Here is a 23,057-nt window from a genome sequence, read left to right as displayed (position 1 = left end):
GGAAATGGACAAAGAGGCACTATGAAGCGTTAGAGGCTTTGAGGAAAGGGTTTCACGAGGCAGTCATATTGAGATACCCTAAGCCAACTCTGGGTTTTTATGTGATGACAGATGCACCTGATTTGGGCATAGCTGCTGCATTGTGTGAACCTGACGAGGGCGGTCATTTTGGTGTAGTTTCTCTGGCCAGTAGAGGGCTTAACCCTGCCGAGAAAAGATGCACTCTAAACGAGAAGGAACTGCTTGCAATGGTATATGCACTTAGAAAATTTAGAGTTTATTTGTTAGGTATGAAGTTTACGATCTACACAGATCATCATGCTCTTGCTTTCATCAGGACCTGTAAATTGACTTAAGGTCGTTTGTCAGGGTTATGGCAACCCAAGAGTTCAACTTCGAAGTGGTTCATATAGCAGGGAGTTAGAATGCTTTTGCCTATTATATGAGTAGGCACCCAGCTGACATGCAAGGGGAGGTAAGAAATGAAATGTCACTTGAGGACAGAAGATAGTAAGCAAGAAAGATTAAGACTCTTATTAAAGATGAGAGAAGAACAGCTCAAGGACAAAGAATTGAGAGAGATTAGAATTGGAAGAGGAAAGACAAGAAAAAGACATACTTCGAGGGAGTAAGAAATATAAGTTGATAGGAGACTTGGTGTCTAGAGAGGACTTCAAGGGGTGGTGGAAGGTGGTTGTGCCATAGTCCCTCAGGTCAGATATAATTTTGTTTTACCACATTGAGCTAGGCCATTCTGGAGCAGACAAGGTACTGGATGCCATACAAGAGAATTTTATTTGGAAGAATATGGGTAGAGACATTAGGTAGACTTTGGCAAAGTGTGATTCCTGTCAAAGTAGTTAACATCCTAATCGTTATCTGGAAGGCCCTAGGCAAGCTGTTGTGACAAATGGACCTGGGGAGTTGGTTTGTGTAGATTTGTATGGTCCTCTTGTAAAAACTAAGTATGCATATCAGTACATATTTGTTGTTATCGACTCATTCACCAAGTATCTTAAATTGTATCCATTGCGTAAAGCCACTGCGAGGGCCTGCGTGGGAAAAATTCTGGACAGATACATACCAGAGTTCGGTAAACCAAAAAGAATCATGTCAGATCATGGATCTCAATTCACTTCACGGATATAGAGGGACGGACTGAGCAATATTGGGGTTAGCGTACATTACTCTTCCATACGATATCCTCAGTGAAATATGTCTGAGAGGGTAATACGTGAGCAAGGGCACATGTTTCGTACATACATTAGTGAAAATCACAATTCTTGGTTCAACTACGAAGATGTAGAACACTGGTGCAATGTAACGAGACGTGACAGCACTGGATTTACATCAGTTGAGCTGCAGCTGGGACGTAAGCCTGAATGGGAATTGACTAGAATTCTGAGACTTTCCACAAGTGAAGAAGTACCGAAGTACTTGGTGGTTGATTTAGCAAGGGAGAATTTAAGGAAGGCGGCGGATAGGAGGATGACGCAGCAAGAGAGGCATCATGCTGATAGTTTTGAAGTAGGGGAGGAGGTGTCACTAAAAGGTTCCACACACTTCATCTGTCGACAATAAGGAAATTCACAAATTTTTTAGATTGTATCACGGACCATACACTATAGATAAAAAGGTGGGCAAATGTGCGTATCACTTGTTGAACAGTGAAGGTGACATGATTGGTACATATAATATTCACAATCTTAAGAGGTATGTAAGGTGAAGTATTTAAGTTCAGATGTTCTATGTACGGTATCCACCAAAATATATAATACTCATTTTCGTGCAGTGAGCATGCGCACGCCTGAGCGTCTGCATGTTGTTACATCGCCACGATGTGCTCTGTGATTAGAAGTGACAATGGGCCTTGCGACGGAGGAAAAAGTGTTTATAGTGGAGTGTTATTTTCCCTCATACAGAAACGGTTTCCAAGGTGGGCCGAGTTTAAAGTTAGTGGCGGAACAATATCGTGGACACTTCAATAAGCTAGCACCTAGCAACACAGTTATGCTATCTATTGTTAAAAAATTTCGTCGTACAGGTAGTGTATTGTGTCAACGCAAGGGAAGGTCTGATAGGCCAGTAATTGTGTCCACAAATGAAAATCATGGATGTGTCCTCAATCAGGTGTTGCAGTCTCCAAAGCGAAGACTTCGGCGAACAACCCTATGTCACTTCAACGATTGTTTAAAGACATAGGTGGATTTCCGTACTGAATACAGCTTAGGCAAAGATTGACGGAGCACGATAGGCATGTCAGGGTGGAATATTGTGCACGATTTTTGGCCATGGTGCACGAGGATCCAGATTTCTTATTCAACGTGTGGTTCTCCGACGAAAGTCACATTCACTTGGATGGTTATCAATCGCCAAACAACTCGCTTTCTTGGTTTTGAGAGGCCAGACACTATAGTCCAGAAACCGCTACATAGTGTGCGTGTGACGATTTGGTGTGCAGTGTCAGGAAACGGTGTGCTAGGTCTGTATTTCAGAGAATGATGGTGCACCTCTTACTGTTAACCAGGAATGCTATAGGACCATGGCAATCAGGCCATTTATTCAGGATCTAAGAAATTTTTGCCATGCCAGGAACATGCAGATGAATTGACAATGGTTCCAACAAGACGGGGCGACCTGCCATACCGCTCGACAGACTATGACTATGCTGCAGCAAGAAACCTTTCCAGGACGAGAAATTTCCCGCGGGGCTGTGTTCCCCTACCCATCACATTCTTCTGATCTGACACCACCTGATGCTTACGTGTGGGGAATGTTAAAGGAGAAAATTTTCAATTGTCCAGATCCATCTATGATAGAATCATCAGTATTAAGATGAAAGCTTCTCCTTGTAATATCAACATCATTCAGGTTTATGCCCCCACTTCAGTTTCACTAGATATGAGACCTATGGTTGGACTGTTCGGTCTGGGGGTGAGAAATGAATGCGGAGAGCGTTTATTAGAATTTTGTGTGAATAACAACTTATCTGTCAGTAACACCCTCTTCCAACATCATCCAACGCGTCGCTACACGTGGAATTCTCCTGGGGATAAGGTTAGGAATCAAACTGATTTCATTTTGGTGAGGCAACGTTGGCAGACTTCAATCCTGGATTGTAAGACCTACCCTGGAGCAAACTGTGGAAGTGATCATATACTGCTATCTATGAAAATGCAGATAAAACTGAAATCATTGAAGAAGGCGAGTAAAACCGGGTTTGGTGAAAAAATAAGAACAAAATTCCAGCAAGTAGAGGAGGAAAGAGCTTCCTCTCAAACATGGGACAAGATGAAGGAAATCATCAATTCATCCCTTCCCGTACAAGTTCCTAAGACCCCTCAAGCAAAACATCCGTCGATTTCAACATCTACACTACTGTTGATTGAAAAAAGAAGCACATTGAAGAAACGTGGTATACAAACTGCAAAAGATGAGGAAACATATAAAGAACTTCGCCGAAAAATACAGCGTAATTGTAGAACTGATAAAACACAGTATCTTACCAATATCTGTAATGAAAAAGACCACCATCACAAGGTAAATGAAACACGTGACCTTTACAAGAAGATAAATAGCATCACCCAAGAGTTCAAACCACGTACATGGGTGATTGAAGACACACAGGGAAATGTAATTGGTGACAAGAAAGAAGCATTCTCCAGGTGGAAACAACACTGCGAAACCTTATACTGCAAAAGTAATAGCATAAGAGAAGAGAACAACTGCATGGAATGTGACATAGAGCCTACTATCCTATTTAGTGAAACTGAGAACGCCATCAAACATTTGAAAAACAACAAAGCCCCGGATAGACGGTATTACTGGAGAAATGCTGAAAGTAATGGGAGAAGAAGGCCTCCATGCTTTACTTTCAAAATGTAACTTAATAAAGTGTGGAAAACTGGAGAATGTATATCTCAAATATTATTATAATATTTATAGGTCCACCTGTTCAATACAATACAATTCACTATTTCATGTGGTTAAAATTTATACATAATACATAAAAGTCAATGGTACATGTTTCACCCTTTTTTTTTTACGGGCATCATCAGCCTATATCAATCTTAAAAATTAATGGATATGGAATATTTCAAATGTTATAAACTATAGAGTGAAATGTTGGACAATGATTTCATAAAATATTATACTATTAACGTCTAAAATAATGATAATGCACCAAAGTATGTAAAAAAAAAAAAAAAAAAAAAAACCAGTGAATTAACAGTTTTTGAAGATTAAAACATGGTTAATCATGAATATTTGAGAGTTTAAAACCAAAATGGATCCTCTTCTTATATATCATTAAGACTGTGACGGCCTTGAGTGTAAGCACAATCATCAAAGGGGGATGTTTGTTCCATTCCTATAGCATGAGTCCAAGATAGTAAAATCACTGTCAGTTATTTAAAACAGAAGTGTGAACGTAACAAATATGTTAAAATGTGTACGGTTGATATATCTGAAAGTCATAGAAAAGAAAATGGAACTTCTTGTGGAGGCGTTGCTAATGATAAAATGTTGTGTCAAAGCTAGCAGATGTCAGTAATTATGTTGGTGCGGTAATCAACTGGATCCAAAAGATGGTCAAGTGGCTGTTATTAACCCCGTTGAAACATTTGTTGGAAGAAATGATCGAGTTTTTCTGAAACAAAATGTTAAAAAAAGTCAGTTAAATAGTACTGTGCATGAGACTTCCCGTACGCGGTACTTACTCGTACGGTGCGTGTTAAGTACGTCGGCCTGTTCCAGCAACGCTAGCTTGACTGAGCTTTCTACTTCTAGTATTATAACGGTGTGGCTGAGGCAGTGAAGGACATGGAGGTGGGGTAAGGGTGGGCGAACCCATGCGCGCAGGTGTTGTTATTGGAGGGCTGTTAGGAGCAAGATGGGCGGGCCTAACATTTGGCGAGGTGGTGGAAGCTTTAGAACAAGAAGTTCTAAGAGTCTGCGGGATTGTATTATGTTTTGAATTCACAATGCCTAATAACTTTGGAGTTAGCTCATATAAAGGATTTTTTGCCTCCGTGGCATCATTAAGTTTATGGTCTTTGTTATAGGTTTGGTCTAAAAATATGTAAAGACTTTCTAATTCATTCATAAGTTTTCCTTTGCCTATACATCTTAGAATAGTGAGATCCTTATCAACTGATGTAAACTGGTGTCCTGTTTCACTCATGTGTGAGCTCATCGCTGAATATTTGTTTTAAGGCATTGTAATGCTCCATATTTCTCATATAGAAGCTGCGCCCAGTTTGACCAACATAACTAAATCCACACTGAACGCAAGTTAGTCTGTAAATACCAGATCTCGAAAAACGGCTGTTTTTATAATTGACTTTAGTATGATTAAAAATTATACTTTGATTTGTATTTACTGTTCTGAAAGCAATATTAGTGTCATATTTCTTCAGTGTGTTCGCGATCTGGTGGATGGCTGGGTTATTGTATGTAAACGTAGCGTAACTAGTTTTTTTAGGTTTATCCGGAATGAGATTCGTGGATAGTTTATATTTAACTTTATTGATTAACCGGTTAATCATTTCAACTTTGACCCATTGAGTTTAGCCAAGTTCCTCATATAGTTTAATTCTATTTTTAAGTTGTGAGGGGAGAGTGGAATTTTCAAAGCTCTGTGTATTAAATTATAGAATGACGTCTGTTTTTGAGAATTGGAATGTAAGGAGGAATTATTTATGGTTATAGGAGATTGTGTGGGTTTCCTGTAGATTTGAAAAACAAAAGTATTATTGATGCGCACAACTGTTATATCTAGAAAATTTAAGGACTGTTTAACTTCGTCTTCCCTAGTGAATTTTGCATTAGGGTCAATTTTATTTAAATTCTCTAAAACTTTGTCGGTGTTAGTAACATTTTTGTCAATAACCACAAAAGTGTCATCCACAAATCTTAGCCACAAACATATACCTTTTATATGTTCTTTGATTTTCGTATACTCTATTGAATCCATATAAATGTCAGCCAAGATGCCGGACAAAGGGTCACCCATGGCTAAGCCAGTCTGCTGATAAATCTTTCCATTAAAGGAGAAAAAGTTGTTATTCAATACAAAATTCAAGATCTTCATAAATTCATCAATTTCCAGCTTACTCAGGCTGCTATGTTTTGAAATATTGTCATAGATAATTTTGACCGTTTCTTTAGTAGGTATATTTGGATACATGTTTATGACATAGGAACACATTATGTGGTTCTTTAAATGATGTTTTAGAAAACCGTGGATATATTTGGAAACTATAGATAGGGCTATTACGACAATTAATAAACGGATGTACGGGAATGTTGTTTTTATGGATTTTAGGTAGGGCTCTGGCTATTGGAATGCTGGGGTTTATGTTGATAAGTCTCTGTTGTTCCTTTTCATAGAGAAGGAATGTGGAGTTCTTAATTACAGATTTTAAATTGCGTTGTATTCTTACGATAGGATCTTTGCCAACTATTGTATAAATCTTATCCTTAAAAAATTCTTCAGTTTTATTTATGTAACAGTCCTTATCCATTAATACTATAGACCCTCCCTTACCAGCTTTTGTGACTATGATGTCTTTATCTTCTATTTTAGTTCTCAAATTATGTATTAATGTTTTTTTATTAGAATCAGATTTAGCATTAAGTTCTTTAGCTATTGTATGTAATTTCTTTTTTATATCAAAGCTAATGTCATTTTGAAACCCAAAGGGGAGTTAAGAAATGTTAGCTTCTACCTCAGCCACTGTGGTAATAATATCTAAGTCCTTTTTTTCACTAGGCCAGTTATACTTTGGACCTTTATTCAGGAGTTCTGTTTCTATTCCAGAAAACTGCACGTTGGTTAAATTAACAATTGTAGGTGTGTTGACATTTGAAGGACTTGTTCTTTGTTTATCTGCATTCTGTACAATGGACTGCATTTGAGATTCTTTTAAATGTGATAATTTCTTATCTAAAGTAGTCTGTTTCTTGTCCAGTAAAACCATCATTTTGTAGTCTACGTGAAGTTGGAAAGAGTTCCATTCTAATGGGGCTAATGCCTGAGCTACCGTTAAATGAATTTTATATAGTTGTAAGTTCAATTGGGATTTCTTCTTGTATAGTGACCTAATCTCATTCCTTAACCATATTACATTTACTTTGTCTAGGACTTTGTTCATACTTGGAACGGTTAAGTTCTTTCTTTATGTAGGTTTCAAAAAATTTGGGATCAATTTTAGTTTTAAACATTGCTTTAAAAATGTTATGTTTTTAGACAACTTGGATATTTTAATATTAAGATTGATAAACCTATTTAATTTGAATTTTGCCTGGTTGGCAATGAACAAGAAATCATTGTCCAACATTTCACTCTATAGTTTATAACATTTGAAAGATTCCATATCCATTAATTTTTAAGATTGATATAGGCCGATGATGCCCGTAAAAAAAGGGTGAAACATGTACCACTGACTTTTATGTATTATGCATAATTTTTAATCACATGAAATAATGGATTATATTGTATTGTATTGAACAGGTGGACCTATAAATATTTTAATAATGTTTGAGATATACGTCAAATTCAACACGGAACCAAAATGAGAATAGTTACTTGTAAACTGGAGAATGGTCTAAAGACTGGACTACATATGTTCTCATCCCCCTCCACAAAAAAGGGTCAGTTAGGGACTGTTCTAATTACCGCACCATAGCATTAATATCACATGCTAGCAAAGTCCTGCTGTACATAATGAATCAACGACTAAAAACTTTCTTGCAATCTCAGATTTCTGCTGAACAAGCAGGTTTTGTGGCAGGTAAAGGTATACGAGAGTCAATAACAAACATGAGGCAGATAACTGAGAAATGCCGCAAGTTCTGTGTCCCTGGCTATATTTGTTTCCTCGATTATAAAAAGGCCTTCGACTGTGTCAAGTGGGACAAGTTGTGGGAAGTGCTCAATGAATGTGGAGTCCCAAAACACCTAACGTCATTATTGAAAGGTCTTTATAATAGTCATAATGCAACCATAAGGGTGGATGGTGAATGCTCAGAATTTTTCAATGTGACAAATGGAGTCAGACAAGGTTGCATACTGTCACCCCAACTCTACAATATCTACGCAGAGTATGTAATGAGAAGAGCACTTGATGGCTGGGATAGTGGAATTTCAATCAGTGGTAGGAAAATCAATAATTTACACTTTGCTGATGATACTACTCATTGCAGGAAGTTGACAAGAACTTGATGAATTGCTATCTAGAGTGACAGTCATTAGTTCAGATTTTGGTCTAGAAATTAACATGAAAAAGACCAAACTAATGATTATCAACCGACAAAGTCAAATCCCAATCCAAATAACAGGATGCCTGAAAGATCTGGAGTTGGTGAATGATTGTGTATATCTGGGCTCCATAATCAGCAACACGGAAAATTGTGATAAAGAAATAAAACGACGGATTGTCCTAGGTTGTGCCACAATGGTTAAACTCACAAAGATCTGGCAGAACCGGGCATTATCCAAAACAGTGAAAATACGATTGGTGGAATCACTGGTGTTCTCTGTTTTCCTGTATGGTTATGAGACCTGGACTGTGAAGGCTAGTGACAAGAACAGAATGGATGCCTTTGAGATGTGGTGTTGGCGGAGAATGCTCCGTATACCATGGATAGAAAGAAGAACAATTGCCTCCATTATAGAAGAAATGAGCATCACAAAACGTTTTTTTCCCCGCGTTAGTGAAAGTTACCTCCAGTTCCTGGGCCACATTTTGAGGAGAGAAGGAGACAATTTAGAAAAGACCATTCTGCAAGGCAAAATTGAAGGCACCAGACCAAAAGGCAGAACAACAAGTAGATGGTTAGACCAAACAAAGAAGATCACCGGTCTACCTCTTCACAATATCTTCGGAAGAGCTGAAGACCGCTCAGGATGGAAAAATCTCGTTAAGGATGCAGTTACTAATGAAGTGAAGAAATGAGGTCATGACACTCAGCAATGAGTAAACTGATTGATGATGATGATGAGATCCACCAAAAACTGTGCCTGCATTACGTCAGAAGATCGTCTCGTTCTTTGGGACTCTGCAGCAACCTATGTTCCAGAATATGTTGGAAAATTTGCATGATCGTTATAAACACTGCCTACATCGCAAAGGAGCACATTTTGAACATTTTCACTATCATCTCGATAAGTAAGGTAATGACAATAGGACTAACATAATTTCCAGTACTGTATATTTTGGTGCATACTGTACGTCAACAAGAATGTGTTAGAAGCCATTAATAAAAAAATCCCCAGAATACATGCTCATTCCTAACAGATTTCCTGAATTCAAAGTCTGTTATAATGTAATATATTATGGATCTGGTGCCCCTACCCATTCATGTGTAGCAGTGAATAGCCTTATGCTTGAAGAATGTATTCATAACTGCTAATACCAAATTAGCACAAACGTCCAGAAGACTCTTCCCATTCCTATTAGCTTTGGTATCTTCCCCACATTTACCAACCACCTTTTCGTATCCTTCAGTTCTATTTCCAACTTCCGCATTGAAATCGCCCATTAGCATTACCCTATAATTGCTGTTGACCCTGACTATAATGTCACTCAGTGCTTCATAAAACTTGTCAACTTCATCCACATCTGCACCCTCACATGGTGAATACACTCATACAGTTCTCATCCCAATTCCTCCCAGCTAAATCTACCCACATCATTCACTCATTTGCAGGTTGAACGGTAACTATGTTGCATGCAATGGTATTTCTGATGAACAGTCAATACCAGTTAATAAAAGTAAATCATACAGCCTGTGAATCAATCCACCTAAATGGCAGGAGCTTGTCAGAAACGTTATACACATCTGCACTAGACGATAGCGGGTGTGTGTGTCCAACTTGTCCAGTTTCTGTACGGAGTTTTTTATTAAGCGAGAGGAATCTCTGCAGAGTTTTTACGACTGGATGCCCTTCCTGATATCAACAGCATCAGAGGAGTTGACACGAAATGAATGGTGTGATATATAGTAAGGAGCAAGAGGGTGAAACCCAGTCGCGGCACATAGCTAACTCCTGTTGTATAGCACAAAGAGGTCTGCTCAACGCCCAATGCCCCATCCAAAGAATGAATCCTCATCAACAGTGCCATATGCCTTCACTCCATATGAACAATGTGATTAGAAATTGGATACCCCTAATACCCCCACCTCTTCTATCCTGCTGGCCAACATTCTAATGGTGAAATTTTTTTCCACCAATGGGATTTGAACCAGCTAAGCACATAGTTGATGCCTAACAATTACAGCCACCATGCAGACTTCATTTAGAAGCAAGTCATATTTACAAATCAAACAGCAGTTAACAAAGTTGATACGGGGTAGGAGACAAAAAAACAGAGAGAAAGAGCTATTTACTGAAAAAGCATGCTGAAGACTTATTACTATGTATACTATACAAAATGCAAATATTTCACAGTTATATCTTCACCACACTGGCACATTTGTAAGAGGTCAGAAGGGACTTTAAGCAGAGGATAGGTTGGCAATTAACAAAAATATACCGTACTTACTCACGTATTAGACCCCTTTAATCCCACTTTTACAGCCAAAAATAATAAAGAGGGGTCCAATATGCGATAACCTCAAAATTTTGTTCAGCGAACACATGACTTCTAGGTTATAAAGAGCTATAAATTGTACGTGTAAACATTCTATACTATTATTTAACAAACTTAGAATGTATTTAAAGTTATACTGGCTATTTTCGTCAGAAGGCAGTATTTCTAAACGTAAAAAGACCAAAAAATGGTGAACACGACTTTTAGGCCTACGGTACATATAAAAGTCCGTTTTAGTTCCTAATATCACGTCATTTGTTACATCTCATTATTAATAATTTCTCTGGTGAGGTTGACGTCAGGAAGGGCATACGGCCGTAAAAACTCGCTACAAAGATTCGCCTCACTTCGTACTCGATCCCGTAGAAGAAAGGGATAAGGGTATCGTGTTATCATATAATTAAATATTGATATAAAAGAACTTAATGGCCAGTCATTTGTCTCTGTAAGTTCAGCAGTAGGACTACCACACAGTAAACCAGATCACTTGCTGATCACTGCTTTCATTTGAATTACCGCCTTGCGCCGCCAACTTCCCTGCCTTGCTACTGGGGTGTCAGCATTCTAAGTGACGTCATTTTCACTGCTATCTATCGTCAGTCGTGTCAGCCATGCTTCATTCTCTTTGAGCCATGCACTGCAATGAAGAGTATACCAGGTCCCGTCTTTTTGAACCTTTAAAAAAAAATTTGTTTCCGACTATAGAGTCTAAACAGTGTAAATCTATTCCCAGATGGTCTATGATATTCCCAGTTGGTGTATATGTAGCAGAAGCCGCTACTTCTGAATAAAGCCGTGCTGTACAAGGCATGCCAAACCATCAGCTGATAACTAGCATATGTTACGAGTTGTACTTCCGAATGTAATACATAGTAACTGGAAACATTCTTTTGATAACTGCGGCTGTTGAAACACAGACCCTTATTTTTACGTAAATGTCATGCTTGTTCTCTACATTTATCACATCAGGATTTGCGTAAACAGCAGTCCATGAGATAAAACAGACCACATTGTTTAGGTTAGGTATATTATCGCCCTGATAGTGCCAAAAGTTTGACGGAGAAAATAAAAATAAATAACAGGAAAATATACCGCATTTATGGATATCTACAGGTGTGGCAGTAATGCGTTTTATTATCATAATGTTTAATTTTGTACATTCGTTGTCCTTTTATCGTTAACGCATACCCTAGTATGTTTTGTTTGGCGTCTCCGAAAATCGTTTAAAGTACGTGGGGACATAAAATTATTATTTGTTAGGTACGCTGGCGAGTAAAACAATCGTTTTAATTGGATAGCTTTTATCACATTTTGAACTTACTTCTCTCCAAATATATAACATATGAGTAACAACACAGTAAAGGTTTCCACCTATTCAATACAAAATATGTTCACAATATTTTAAAATTACATGGAACTAGTTTTGACCCATCTAGGGGTCATCATCAGCCACATCAAAGCAAAGATCACTCTTGACGAAATCCTAAGAACATGTTAATTTTAACAGTAAGATTATTATGGAATAACAAGTGAATGTGGTAAATGAAAAGAGATGTTAGTATGGGACAGGTGAGTAATAGCTAATAAATATACAAGGAATATACATAAGAGGTTTGGAACAAAGTATAAAAGGGGGCTTAGTGTTGTAAAAATTATATAATCATGGAAAACAGTAAGTCCTTATAATGAAGAATGCAATGTGAAATGACATATATAAAATTATATATGGAAGAGTGGAGGTGGTTTAGGAGGGGAAGAGGGTTTAAGGTGGGGTTGAAGGGTGCGGGAGAAAGGGTAATTGTCTCGGAAAAGTACCTTTGATTAAATTTAGGATTGAGTTTTGGTTGGCTGCATTATTGTTTCTGAGGAAAGTGATAAATAGATCGAAGAGTATGTTGGGTTTCTCTGAGATTTCATTGAGATTGTGACTGGCATTAAAGTATTGGTCTAGGTGTATGTAGTAATTTTCCATTATGTCGAGTAAAGGGCCCTTGTTTGCTAATACGAGGATGTCCATGTCTTGTTCGATATTGGTGAAATTATGGTTATAATCTTGCATGGGTTCGCCGATGGCTGAAAACTTGTTGTATTTTATTGCGTTAGTGTGCTCGTGGTATCTGATATTGAAGTATCTACCGGTTTGCCCGATGTAGTTTTTCCACAGGTGTTACATTTGAGCTTATAAACTCCTGATTTTAAAAAACTGCTGGTCGTGTTGATGTGTGAAGTATTGTGTAAAACGTTCATGTTCTTATAGTTGGTTTTGAAGGCTATTTTAACGCCTTGTTTCTTAAAGATATTGGTTAACTTGTAGATATCATTGTTAAACGTGAAGGTGGAAAATGTTAGAGGTTTCACCAATATCGAACAAGACATGGACATCCTTGTATTAGCAAACAAGGGCCCTTTACTCGACATAATGGAAAATTACTACATACACCTAGACCAATACTTTAATGCCAGTCACAATCTCAATGAAATCTCAGAGAAACCCAACATACTCTTCGATCTATTTATCACTTTCCTCAGAAACAATAATGCAGCCTACCAAAACTCAATCCTAAATTTAATCAAAGGTACTTTTGCGAGACAATTACCCTTTCTCCCGCACCCTTCAACCCCACCTTAAACCCTCTTCCCCTCCTAAACCACCACCACTCTTCCTAAGCCATATATAATTTTATATATGTCATTTCACATTGCATTCTTCATAAGGACTTACTGTTTTCCATGATTATATAATTTTTACAACACTAAGCCCCCTTTTATACTTTGTTCCAAACCTCTTATGTATATTCCTTGTATATTTATTAGCTATTACCGGGCGAGTTGGCCGTGCGCGTAGAGGCGCGCGGCTGTGAGCTTGTATCCGGGAGATCGTGGGTTCGAGCCCCACGATCGGCAGCCCTGAAGATGGTTTTCCGTGGTTTCCCATTTTCACACCAGGCAAATGCTGGGGCTGTACCTTAATTAAGGCCACGGCCGCTTCCTTCCAACTCCTAGGCCTTTCCTGTCCCATCGTCGCCATAAGACCTATCAGTGTTGGTGCGACGTAAAGCAACTACCAAAAAAAAAATAATTATTAGCTATTACTCACCTGTCCCATACTAACATCTCTTTTCATTTACCACATTCACTTGTTATTCCATAATAATCTTACTGTTAAAATTAACATGTTCTTAGGATTTCGTCAAGAAAGATCTTTGCTTTGATGTGGCTGATGATGACCCCTAAATGGGTCGAAACTAGTTCCATGTAATTTTAGAATATTGTGAATATATTTTGTATTGAATAGGTGGAAACCTTTACTGTGTTGTTACTCATATGTTATTCTCACTTCAATACGGACCAACAACATGAAATTTATAACTCTCCAAATATATACCTATATTGGCCCGAGTTACAAGATATTAAACAACCACTTTGTTAGTGATCTCGCCTGCTGTATAAATAGTAACAACCGCGAATATGTCTCAACTAAAGTAAACTCGTTTCCTCATCCCGAGGTGGTACAGCTCTTTTTTAGACACACCCCCAGTGGAGGGGAGTTACATATACTGCTTTTACCGCCTATCAACCTTCCTGCCATTCGTAAACCTCTGGCAGTACGGTACTGGGAATCGAAGTCAGGCCCCCCGAAAACAGCAACTAATTGTGCTAACCATTACGCTGGTGGACATTATTAACTACAAAATACAGACATATAGCATGACTAATCCATGCTTGCAATGCTCGAGTTGGACACAAAGCCTATTCATCCATTTGTGCGACGTCATCAGAGCTGCAGTAGACCTACGCTACAGAGGCGGACATTTCTTAACTACGAAACACAGATGTACCGCAGGTATTCGACACATTTTTCATTGCGTAGGTCGTACGGACGAAACTATTCACAAATTTGTGCGATGCCTCAGAGCTGCAATAAGACTTGTACCCGCTTCGAAGTGGAATCATCATCGTTCTCCGAAGAATTACGCTGGGGGTCTTATAGGCGAGATTTATTTTTTTCATTTTCTTTGTCTCGAAAGGCCAGGAGGGTTCTAATACACGAGTAAATACGGTTATATAGTCAACAAGAAGTTTTATAACATCCATGTCCGCAACTTGGATTTAAGAAGTCTAATGCGCGAGGGGGTCTAATACACGAGTAAATACGGTTATATAGTCAACAAGAAGTTTTATAATATCCATGTCCGCAACTTGGATTTAAGAATGAACTGATCTGCAATCTAAAAGTTTCCTAAGGTAGTGAAAGAAGCAAGGTCAGATAACTGATATATAGCAGAAGGCACACTGGTGCGATGTTGCGATTATTGCAAAACAGGACATTATCATAGCAACAGTCTTCTTCCCACTAGAGCGATAAGATAAGCGACACAATACTAGGACGGGATAATTTTTTTGGGCACAGTTGTAATGAGCTCCTCAAGTGATGATGATGATGTGTATTAACAGCATAGAAGGCAAAAGAAAAGGAGAGGTACTGGCTAGTTATATTCAGAGTAAAGAAGTCTAATGCACTTGCTTGGTCTCATACACAGGAAGAGCAGAAGTTGAGCAAATTTTTTATCTTTGTATCTTCTTTCAATACTGAATTCAGCTAAACAAATGTTAAAAAGTAATGATCCGTACGTAAGCCATTTTGTGTAGATGCCTTAATTTAATATAGTAGAAGTCCGCTATAGCAAGTATGGCATATAATGAGAACCCCATTATAACAAAAGGTTTTTTCTCTCCCTTATAAATTCCTATATTCAACTGTGTATTATCTTTCGATTACAGCGAGATCCCTATCACTGCACATCAGTTATTATGAGCGATTAAGCGTGCTAGATTTTTTCCGTTACCGATATTTATGCACCCCAGTGATTATATTTGCATGCGATCGATCATATTCGGTATCATTTCCTCGCTATATCCACCACTGAGCTCTCCCATTGACATTCGAAGGTGATGTCGGAGTCGATTAGTAATACCCGTCGACTGCTGTTCCATAAAGAATAATCAAATTCAAAGAGGAGAACACGTTTTCGTAATAAATGCATAAATAACATGTCTGATAGTTATTAACTCATCAAAAACAAAGGCTGAAGTAAATGGTCGCTTAATTATAATGCTATATACTGAAATTAAGTAAGAATGTGATACACCTCAAGATACACAAGAGTGCATCATTGTGGTTAATTTCAGAAAGGCTATTCCCATGTAAATTTATACTGAGGAGGTTATCATATCTCTACGGGCGCTTGAAATATGCTTTCATGATACATATATGGTTAGGTTAGGTGATGTTGTTTGAATTAAAAAACTGAAATATTTACTACAGAAGCCTCTGAAGTGATAATATAATTTTTTCAGAATGAAATTAAACACACACTTTCATATAGTACCGGATTTCGAAAAATAACAAACAACTACGCTGTAGTGAGGAAATCATCTGTGAAAACGCAAGTTTTGAACAAACTGACTGCCGTTTCATATTTTAATGTTTATGGGGTTGTTCCCAACTTTTACAAAAATCTGATATAACGACAATCAGCTATAGCGAGTAAAATTTTTGCTGTTATGAATCCTCATTATAACAGACTTCTGCTGCATATTAATTCATTACAATAAATAATGCATCTGATATGTAATATAAATGTACTTCCGTATCTGTATCCTTTAATTCGGTCGCAATTTTTCTCCATGCCAAACTGGTCAAATCTGTCCAGGAGGAATACCGTATTTACCCATGTATTAGACCCCTTTTGGATTTTCGAGACGGAAAAAATGAAAAAGATAAATCTGGCATACAAGACCCCCTAACGTAATTCGTCAGAGAAGAAGCTTCGATGCGGGTACAAGTCTTATTGCAGCTCTGATGAAATCGCACACATTTGTGAATAGTTTCATTCGTACGACCTACGCAATGAAAATACGCATCAAAGTCCTGCGATACATCTGTGTTTCTTAGTTAAAAAATGTCTGCCTCCATAGCATAGGCCTACTGAAGCTCTGATGACATCGCACAAATAGGTGAATAGTTTCGGGTCTGACCCGCGCATTGCAACCATGCGCCAGTCATGCTATATGTCTGTGTTTTGTGTTAAGAATGTCCGCCAGCGTAATGTTAGCACAATTAGCTGCCATTCACAGGAGTCTCTTCGATTCTCGATACCATACTACCAGAGATTTACGAATGGCAGGAGGGTTGATATGCGGTAAAAATGTTACGTGTAAATCCCCTCTACTGTGGGCGTGTCTAAAAAGAGCTACACCACCTTGGGATAAGGAAAAAAGTTTACTTTAGTTAAGAAATATTCACTGTTGTTGCTATTAATATAGTTGGCGAGATCATTAACAAAGTGATTGTTTAATATCTCGTAACTCGGGCCAATATAGGTATTTTTTGGAGATAAGTAAGTTTAAAACGTGATAACTATCCAATCATAATGACTGTTTTACTCGTCAAGATACCTAACAATTATTAATAATAATAATGATTTTATGTCCCCCTTACTTTTAACAATGTTCAGAGGCACCAAACAAAACATATTAGGTATGCGTTGTAAAAAAGACTGAGACAACGAACGTACGAAATTAAACATTATGATAATAAAACCCATTACCACCACACCTTTACATATCCATAAATTCAGCAAACTTCCCTGTTATTTATTGTTCTTCTTTCCGTCATGGAACTTTTGGCACTATCCGGGCGATAGCATACCGTACCTAACCTAAACAACGCGGTCCCTCTTATGTCATTTACAGCTGTTTAGGTAAATCCTGATGTGGTAAATGTACAGAACAAGCATGAAATATACTTAAAAATAAAGGCCTGAGTTTCAACGGCCGCAGTTATCAAAAGAATGCTTCTAGTCACTAAGCATTACATTCGGCAGTACAACTCATAACGTACGCTACTTATCAAGCTGGCGGTTTGGCACGCTTTCCACACCACAGCTTTATTTGGAAGGAGTGGCTTCTGCTACACATACACCAACTGGGAATATCAGAGACCATCTCCAGAAACCATTTGGGAAAAAGACGGAACGTCGAATGCTCTTGATTGCAGTGCATGGCTGATGAGATGGCAATGAAGATGACATCACTTGGAATGACGACATGCCGATAGCAGGGAAGTTGGCAGGGCAACACGATAATTCAAATGAAAGCAGTGATCAGGTTTACTCAGGTTTACTGTGTGGTAGGCCTACTGCTCAACTGACAGAGACAAACGACTGGCCATTAAGTTAATTTGTATCAATATTGCATAACATGATAATACGATAACCCTTATCCATTTGTTCTACGGGGTCGAGTTTGAAGCGGGACTAAGCTTTGTAGCGAGTTTTAGGACCGCATGCCCTTCCTGACGTCTTCATCAGAGGAATAATGAGATGAAATGAATGACGCAATATGAGTAACTAAAACTGACTATATTTACTTTATCTATAGGCCTAAAAGTCGTGATCACAGTTCCTGCTACACATACACCAACTGGAAATATCAGAGACCATCTCCAGAAACCATTTGGGAAAAAGACGGAACTTTTTACATTTAGAAATACTGCCTTCCGATAAAAATAGCCGGTATAACTCAAATATATTCATAAGTTTGTTAAAGAATAGTGTATAATGTTTACTGTACAATTTATAGCTCTTTATAGCCTAGAAGTCATGTGTTCACTGCACAAAATTTGAGGTTATCGCATATTGGTCCCAGCTGTAAAAGTGGGGGAAAAAAGGGATCTAATACGTGAGTGAATATAGTATTTTAACGCGTATGCTAACCACAAGGGTTGGTTTCAACAAGTTAAATGAACTAAATCATGGCCACTAATGTCTTCTTGCGTGCCTGTCAGTTAGTTGCCCAGTGTATGGAACCCAGACCAGGAATACACTGACTGACAGAGCAAATGCAACACCAAGAAGGAGTGGTCAGAACTTTATGCCAATTGCAGGGTAGACTGACGTCACTGAGGTATGCTCATGATGTGAAATGCGCCGCTGTGCTGCGCACGTAGCGAACGATAAATGGGACACGGCGTTGGCGAATGGCCCACTTCGTACCGTGATTTCTCAGCCGACAGTCATTGTAGAACGTGTTGTCGTGTGCCACAGGACACGTGTATAGCTAAGAATGCCAGGCCGCCGTCAACGGAGGCATTTCCAGCAGACAGACGACTTTACGAGGGGTATGGTGATCGGGCTGAGAAGGGCAGGTTGGTCGCTTCGTCAAATCGCAGCCGATACCCATAGGGATGTATCCACGGTGCAGCGCCTGTGGCGAAGATGGTTGGCGCAGGGACATGTGGCACGTGCGAGGGGTCCAGGCGCAGCCCGAGTGACGTCAGCACGCGAGGATCGGCGCATCCGCCGCCAAGCGGTGGCAGCCCCGCACGCCATGTCAACCGCCATTCTTCAGCATGTGCAAGACACCCTGGCTGTTCCAATATCGACCAGAACAATTTCCCGTCGATTGGTTGAAGGAGGCCTGCACTCCCGGCGTCCCCTCAGAAGACTACCATTGACTCCACAGCATAGACGTGCACGCCTGGCATGGTGCCGGGCTAGAGCGACTTGGATGAGGGAATGGCGGAACGTCGTGTTCTCCGATGAGTGATGCTTCTGTTCTGTCAGTGACAGTCACCGCAGACGAGTGTGGCGTCGGCGTGGAGAAAGGTCAAATCCGGCAGTAACTGTGGAGCGCCCTACCGCTAGACAACGCGGCATCATGGTTTGGGGCGCTATTGCGTATGATTCCACGTCACCTCTAGTGCGTATTCAAGGCACGTTAAATGCCCACCGCTACGTGCAGCATGTGCTGCGGCCGGTGGCACTCCCGTACCTTCAGGGGCTGCCCAATGCTCTGTTTCAGCAGGATAATGCCCGCCCACACACTGCTCGCATCTCCCAACAGGACAGATGCTTCCGTGGCCAGCGTACTCTCCGGATCTCTCACCAATCAAACACGTGTGGGATCTCATTGGACGCCGTTTGCAAACTCTGCCCCAGCCTCGTACGGACGACCAACTGTGGCAAATGGTTGACAGAGAATGGAGAACCATCCCTCAGGACACCATCCGCACTCTTATTGACTCTGTAACTCGACGTGTTTCTGCGTGCATCGCCGCTCGCGGTGGTCCTACATCCTACTGAGTCGATGCCGTGCGCATTGTGTAACCTGCATATCGGTTTGAAATAAACATCAATTATTCGTCCGTGCCGTCTCTGTTTTTTCCCCAACTTTCATCCCTTTCGAACCACTCCTTCTTGGTGTTGCATTTGCTCTGTCAGTCAGTGTACTACTTCATACAAGAACTGGAGAATATCCAATGGAAAGCAGCATGATTTATCAGGGTGATTTCCAACAAAAGAGTAGTGTTGCAAAAATATTACAAACTATGGGCTGGGAAGACTTTAGGCGTAAGGAGACAAGCTCCTCAACCAAGCAGTATGTTCCGAGGTATCATTGGAGAGATGGTGTGGTATGACATTAGCAGACGAATAAGCCCGAGTGGAGATTACAAAAATGGGAATGATCATAATATGAAGATAAAACTGGAATTCAAGAGGACAAATTGGGGCAAATATTAATTTATAAGAAGAGGGTTTAGTGACTGGAATAAATTATCAAGGGAAATACTCAAATTTCAGAGTTCTTTGAAATTTTTTTTGTCTTCCAAGTTGCTTTACGTCGCACCGACACAGATAGGTGCTATGGCGACGATGGGACAGGAAAGGGCTAGGAGTGGAAAAGAAGCAGCCGTGGCCTTAATTAAGATACAGCCCCAGCATTTGCCTAGTGTGAAAATTGGAAACCACGGAGAAACATCTTCAGAGCCGCCGACAGTGCGGTTCGAATCCACGATCTCCCACATACTGGATACTGGCCGTACTTAAGTGACTGCAGCTACCGAGCTCGGTTTGAAATCATTTAAGAAAGGACTACTGTGTGGAAAGCAACATCGACTGTGTCTCCCTGACCAATACATAGCCGATACATACCACTAGCGTGTTGCTATTGCTCCAATGTGCCCCTGCTTTGTCGCTTCAGTAACACTATTTTTATTGTCGTGATTCATGTCACTTTCATATATTCCTCACTGTACTGTCTTATTGCATCATAGCAGGGTGCACTCCGCCTATGACTAACAGTCCCTCATTAGGCAAAGGAAATACAGAAGTAGGTAAGAATAAGAATGAGGAAGAAATTGCAACCAATAAAGGAACAAGCCTAGTTAGGAAACTTCATGCTAAAATTTACCTGAAAACAGTGGGAATTCTTTTGCCTTTAGGAGTTTGAGATTCTTGCTGTGTAACAGTTCGACAAGTAGATGCTGGTGTTTCCTGATCATGCATCTTTTTCAAATCCACACTATTGAGTTCCTTTGATTGATCTTTTGAACACAGGGTTTGAGGAGCTCTCCCTTCCGCGCAATTGGTTGAAGATGCAGAGCTGGGAGAACCAGCTGTTGTTTCGGCTTCTCTTACTAAATCAACTACATTTTGTATTTCATTACATTTTCCTGCAAAGCTAAATCCATCAAATTCTATAACATTACTCACTATGTCTACATCTGTCTCACAAATCACTACTTGAGTTTCATCATATTTTCCCTTCAAACTACTGTTCTCAGTTCCTTCTGTCTTGTCAATACTTTGCTGATGAACAGTCGTTTGAGTCTCAACATACTTTTCACCTAGAATACCATCCTCATGATCGTTGTGAAGAGTTTGTAAAGGAGTGGTGGCATGTTCCTCTATAGATTGCTTCAAAACTCCTCTATCACATGTTAAGTTTGGCTTCTGAACAGACTTAACAGGCTCCTCAGGCTTGATGGATTGTTTATTTGCACAAATATCAAAAGTACAGTTCATTTTCTGTTTGTATGGAGTAATTAAATCAATTAGTGACTCGTTGTGTTGCACTTTATCAGAAGAATCAACCACCTCTTGTTTTAAAGGGGTGAAGCATTCATAAGTACGATTAGGATGCTGAGAAAATTGCACCTCTTTAGCTGAAGACTGTTTCAATGGTGGACTTTCACTCATATTAGCTGGAGGTACTAAGTCAGTGCTGGGAGCCAATGGGTCATTCAACATTTTCACAACAAAAGTAGTATTTAAACACTGTGTTGGAGGTGGATCCTCTTCCAAGATCATTTTTGCATCAAATCCACTATCAGTACTGAGTGAAGGTTCAGAATTAGAAAGAGAACGTGAAACTACAGAAGGATTTGAGTTCTGATGTTGTTGATCACCTCTATCATCCACAGCAATCACTTCCTTCTTTACTATATCTTTATCTGGGGTACAGATGATTACACTCTCATCAAACAATCTTACAGGGAGATCATTTTTTGAGGGTTTACACTTCTTGCTTGGTCTGTGATCTGGAGATGCTTCCAAAGTCCATAGTTTGTGTTTAGCCATCTGAAATAAAAAGTAATTCTGAATTAAAATAATGTAATAAAACTTTATTTTCTATTATATTTAGAAGAGCAAAAAAAAAAAAGAAAACCTAATTAATCTTAAAAAGCCAAATACCACTCATTCACTGATCACTGTATCTCTAAAACTCCCAAATGTAGGAAGCTCAAATTTCACATGATGGTTGCTTTTGTACCAGGTGCTCACTAAGAAAAGATTTCAAAAAATTCCACCCCTAAGGGGATGAAACAGGGGTGAAACCCTGAAAGCCAAACTATTCATTCCTCCAAAACTAATCACAAAGACGAAATTTCACACAATGGTTGTCCTTTATGCACTATATGTTAAAAAGGACCAGTTTAGAAAAGATTTCATCCCTTGGGGGGTTAAAGTACTAGAACAAAAATATTGATTTCTCTGAAAGCATCTGACATGCGAGGTTGAAAGTTTGCACACTGGTTGCTCCTACATGTCTTCGGTTTTATATATGAAGTGGACTTACAACTATACACCCCTAAGTGGTTAAATGGGAGTTAATACCTAAATACACAAGTATTCATTCCTCCAAAACTGTTTTATTTGCAAATTTCCAATTTCACACATTTTTTGCATTTTTATGTCCTAGGTGTTAATTAAGTTTTTTAAAAACATTTCACACTTAAGGCGTTAAAATGGCCATTAGCTTCAAAAAGAAAAATATTCTCTTTACCAAAACTGTTTGGCATACGACGTTGAAATTTCGCATGATGGTCGCTTCTAAATCCCACATGTTAAACGACAAGGTTCGAGAGCATTTCACACCACAGGGTGGGAATTCAGATGAAGGTTAAGTTCCAAACACAAAAATATTATTCCTCCAAAACGGTTTGACATACAAAGACAAAATTTCACATGATGGTTGCCTTGTTATATTCTAAATGTTAAATATGAAATATCTAAAAACATTCCATCCCTAAGAGATTTTAAAAAACAAAAATATTCATTCCTGCAATATTGTTTGACATATGCATGCAAAATTTCATAATGCGATTGTTTCTATGTT

At 39.1% G+C, this 23,057-nt stretch overlaps 1 protein-coding gene across 3 annotated transcripts in view; it reads right to left on the bottom strand.

Annotated features, from left to right (window-relative positions):
* The window catches only part of LOC136866197 (inner centromere protein B), a 431,603-nt gene that overhangs the window by 209,219 nt on the left and 199,327 nt on the right, over positions 1–23,057 (bottom strand). For all 3 annotated transcript variants that reach the window (XM_067142957.2, XM_068226499.1, XM_067142948.2), the window contains exon 4: positions 20,850–22,018. In XM_067142957.2, the coding sequence (XP_066999058.2) occupies positions 20,850–22,018 (1,169 nt within the window). The remainder of the gene's footprint in view (positions 1–20,849; positions 22,019–23,057) is intronic.

Source organism: Anabrus simplex, chromosome 1 (assembly GCF_040414725.1).
Source record: "Anabrus simplex isolate iqAnaSimp1 chromosome 1, ASM4041472v1, whole genome shotgun sequence".
Classification (NCBI taxonomy): Eukaryota; Metazoa; Arthropoda; class Insecta; order Orthoptera; family Tettigoniidae; genus Anabrus; species Anabrus simplex.
This window is presented reverse-complemented; position numbering and strand designations above follow the sequence as displayed.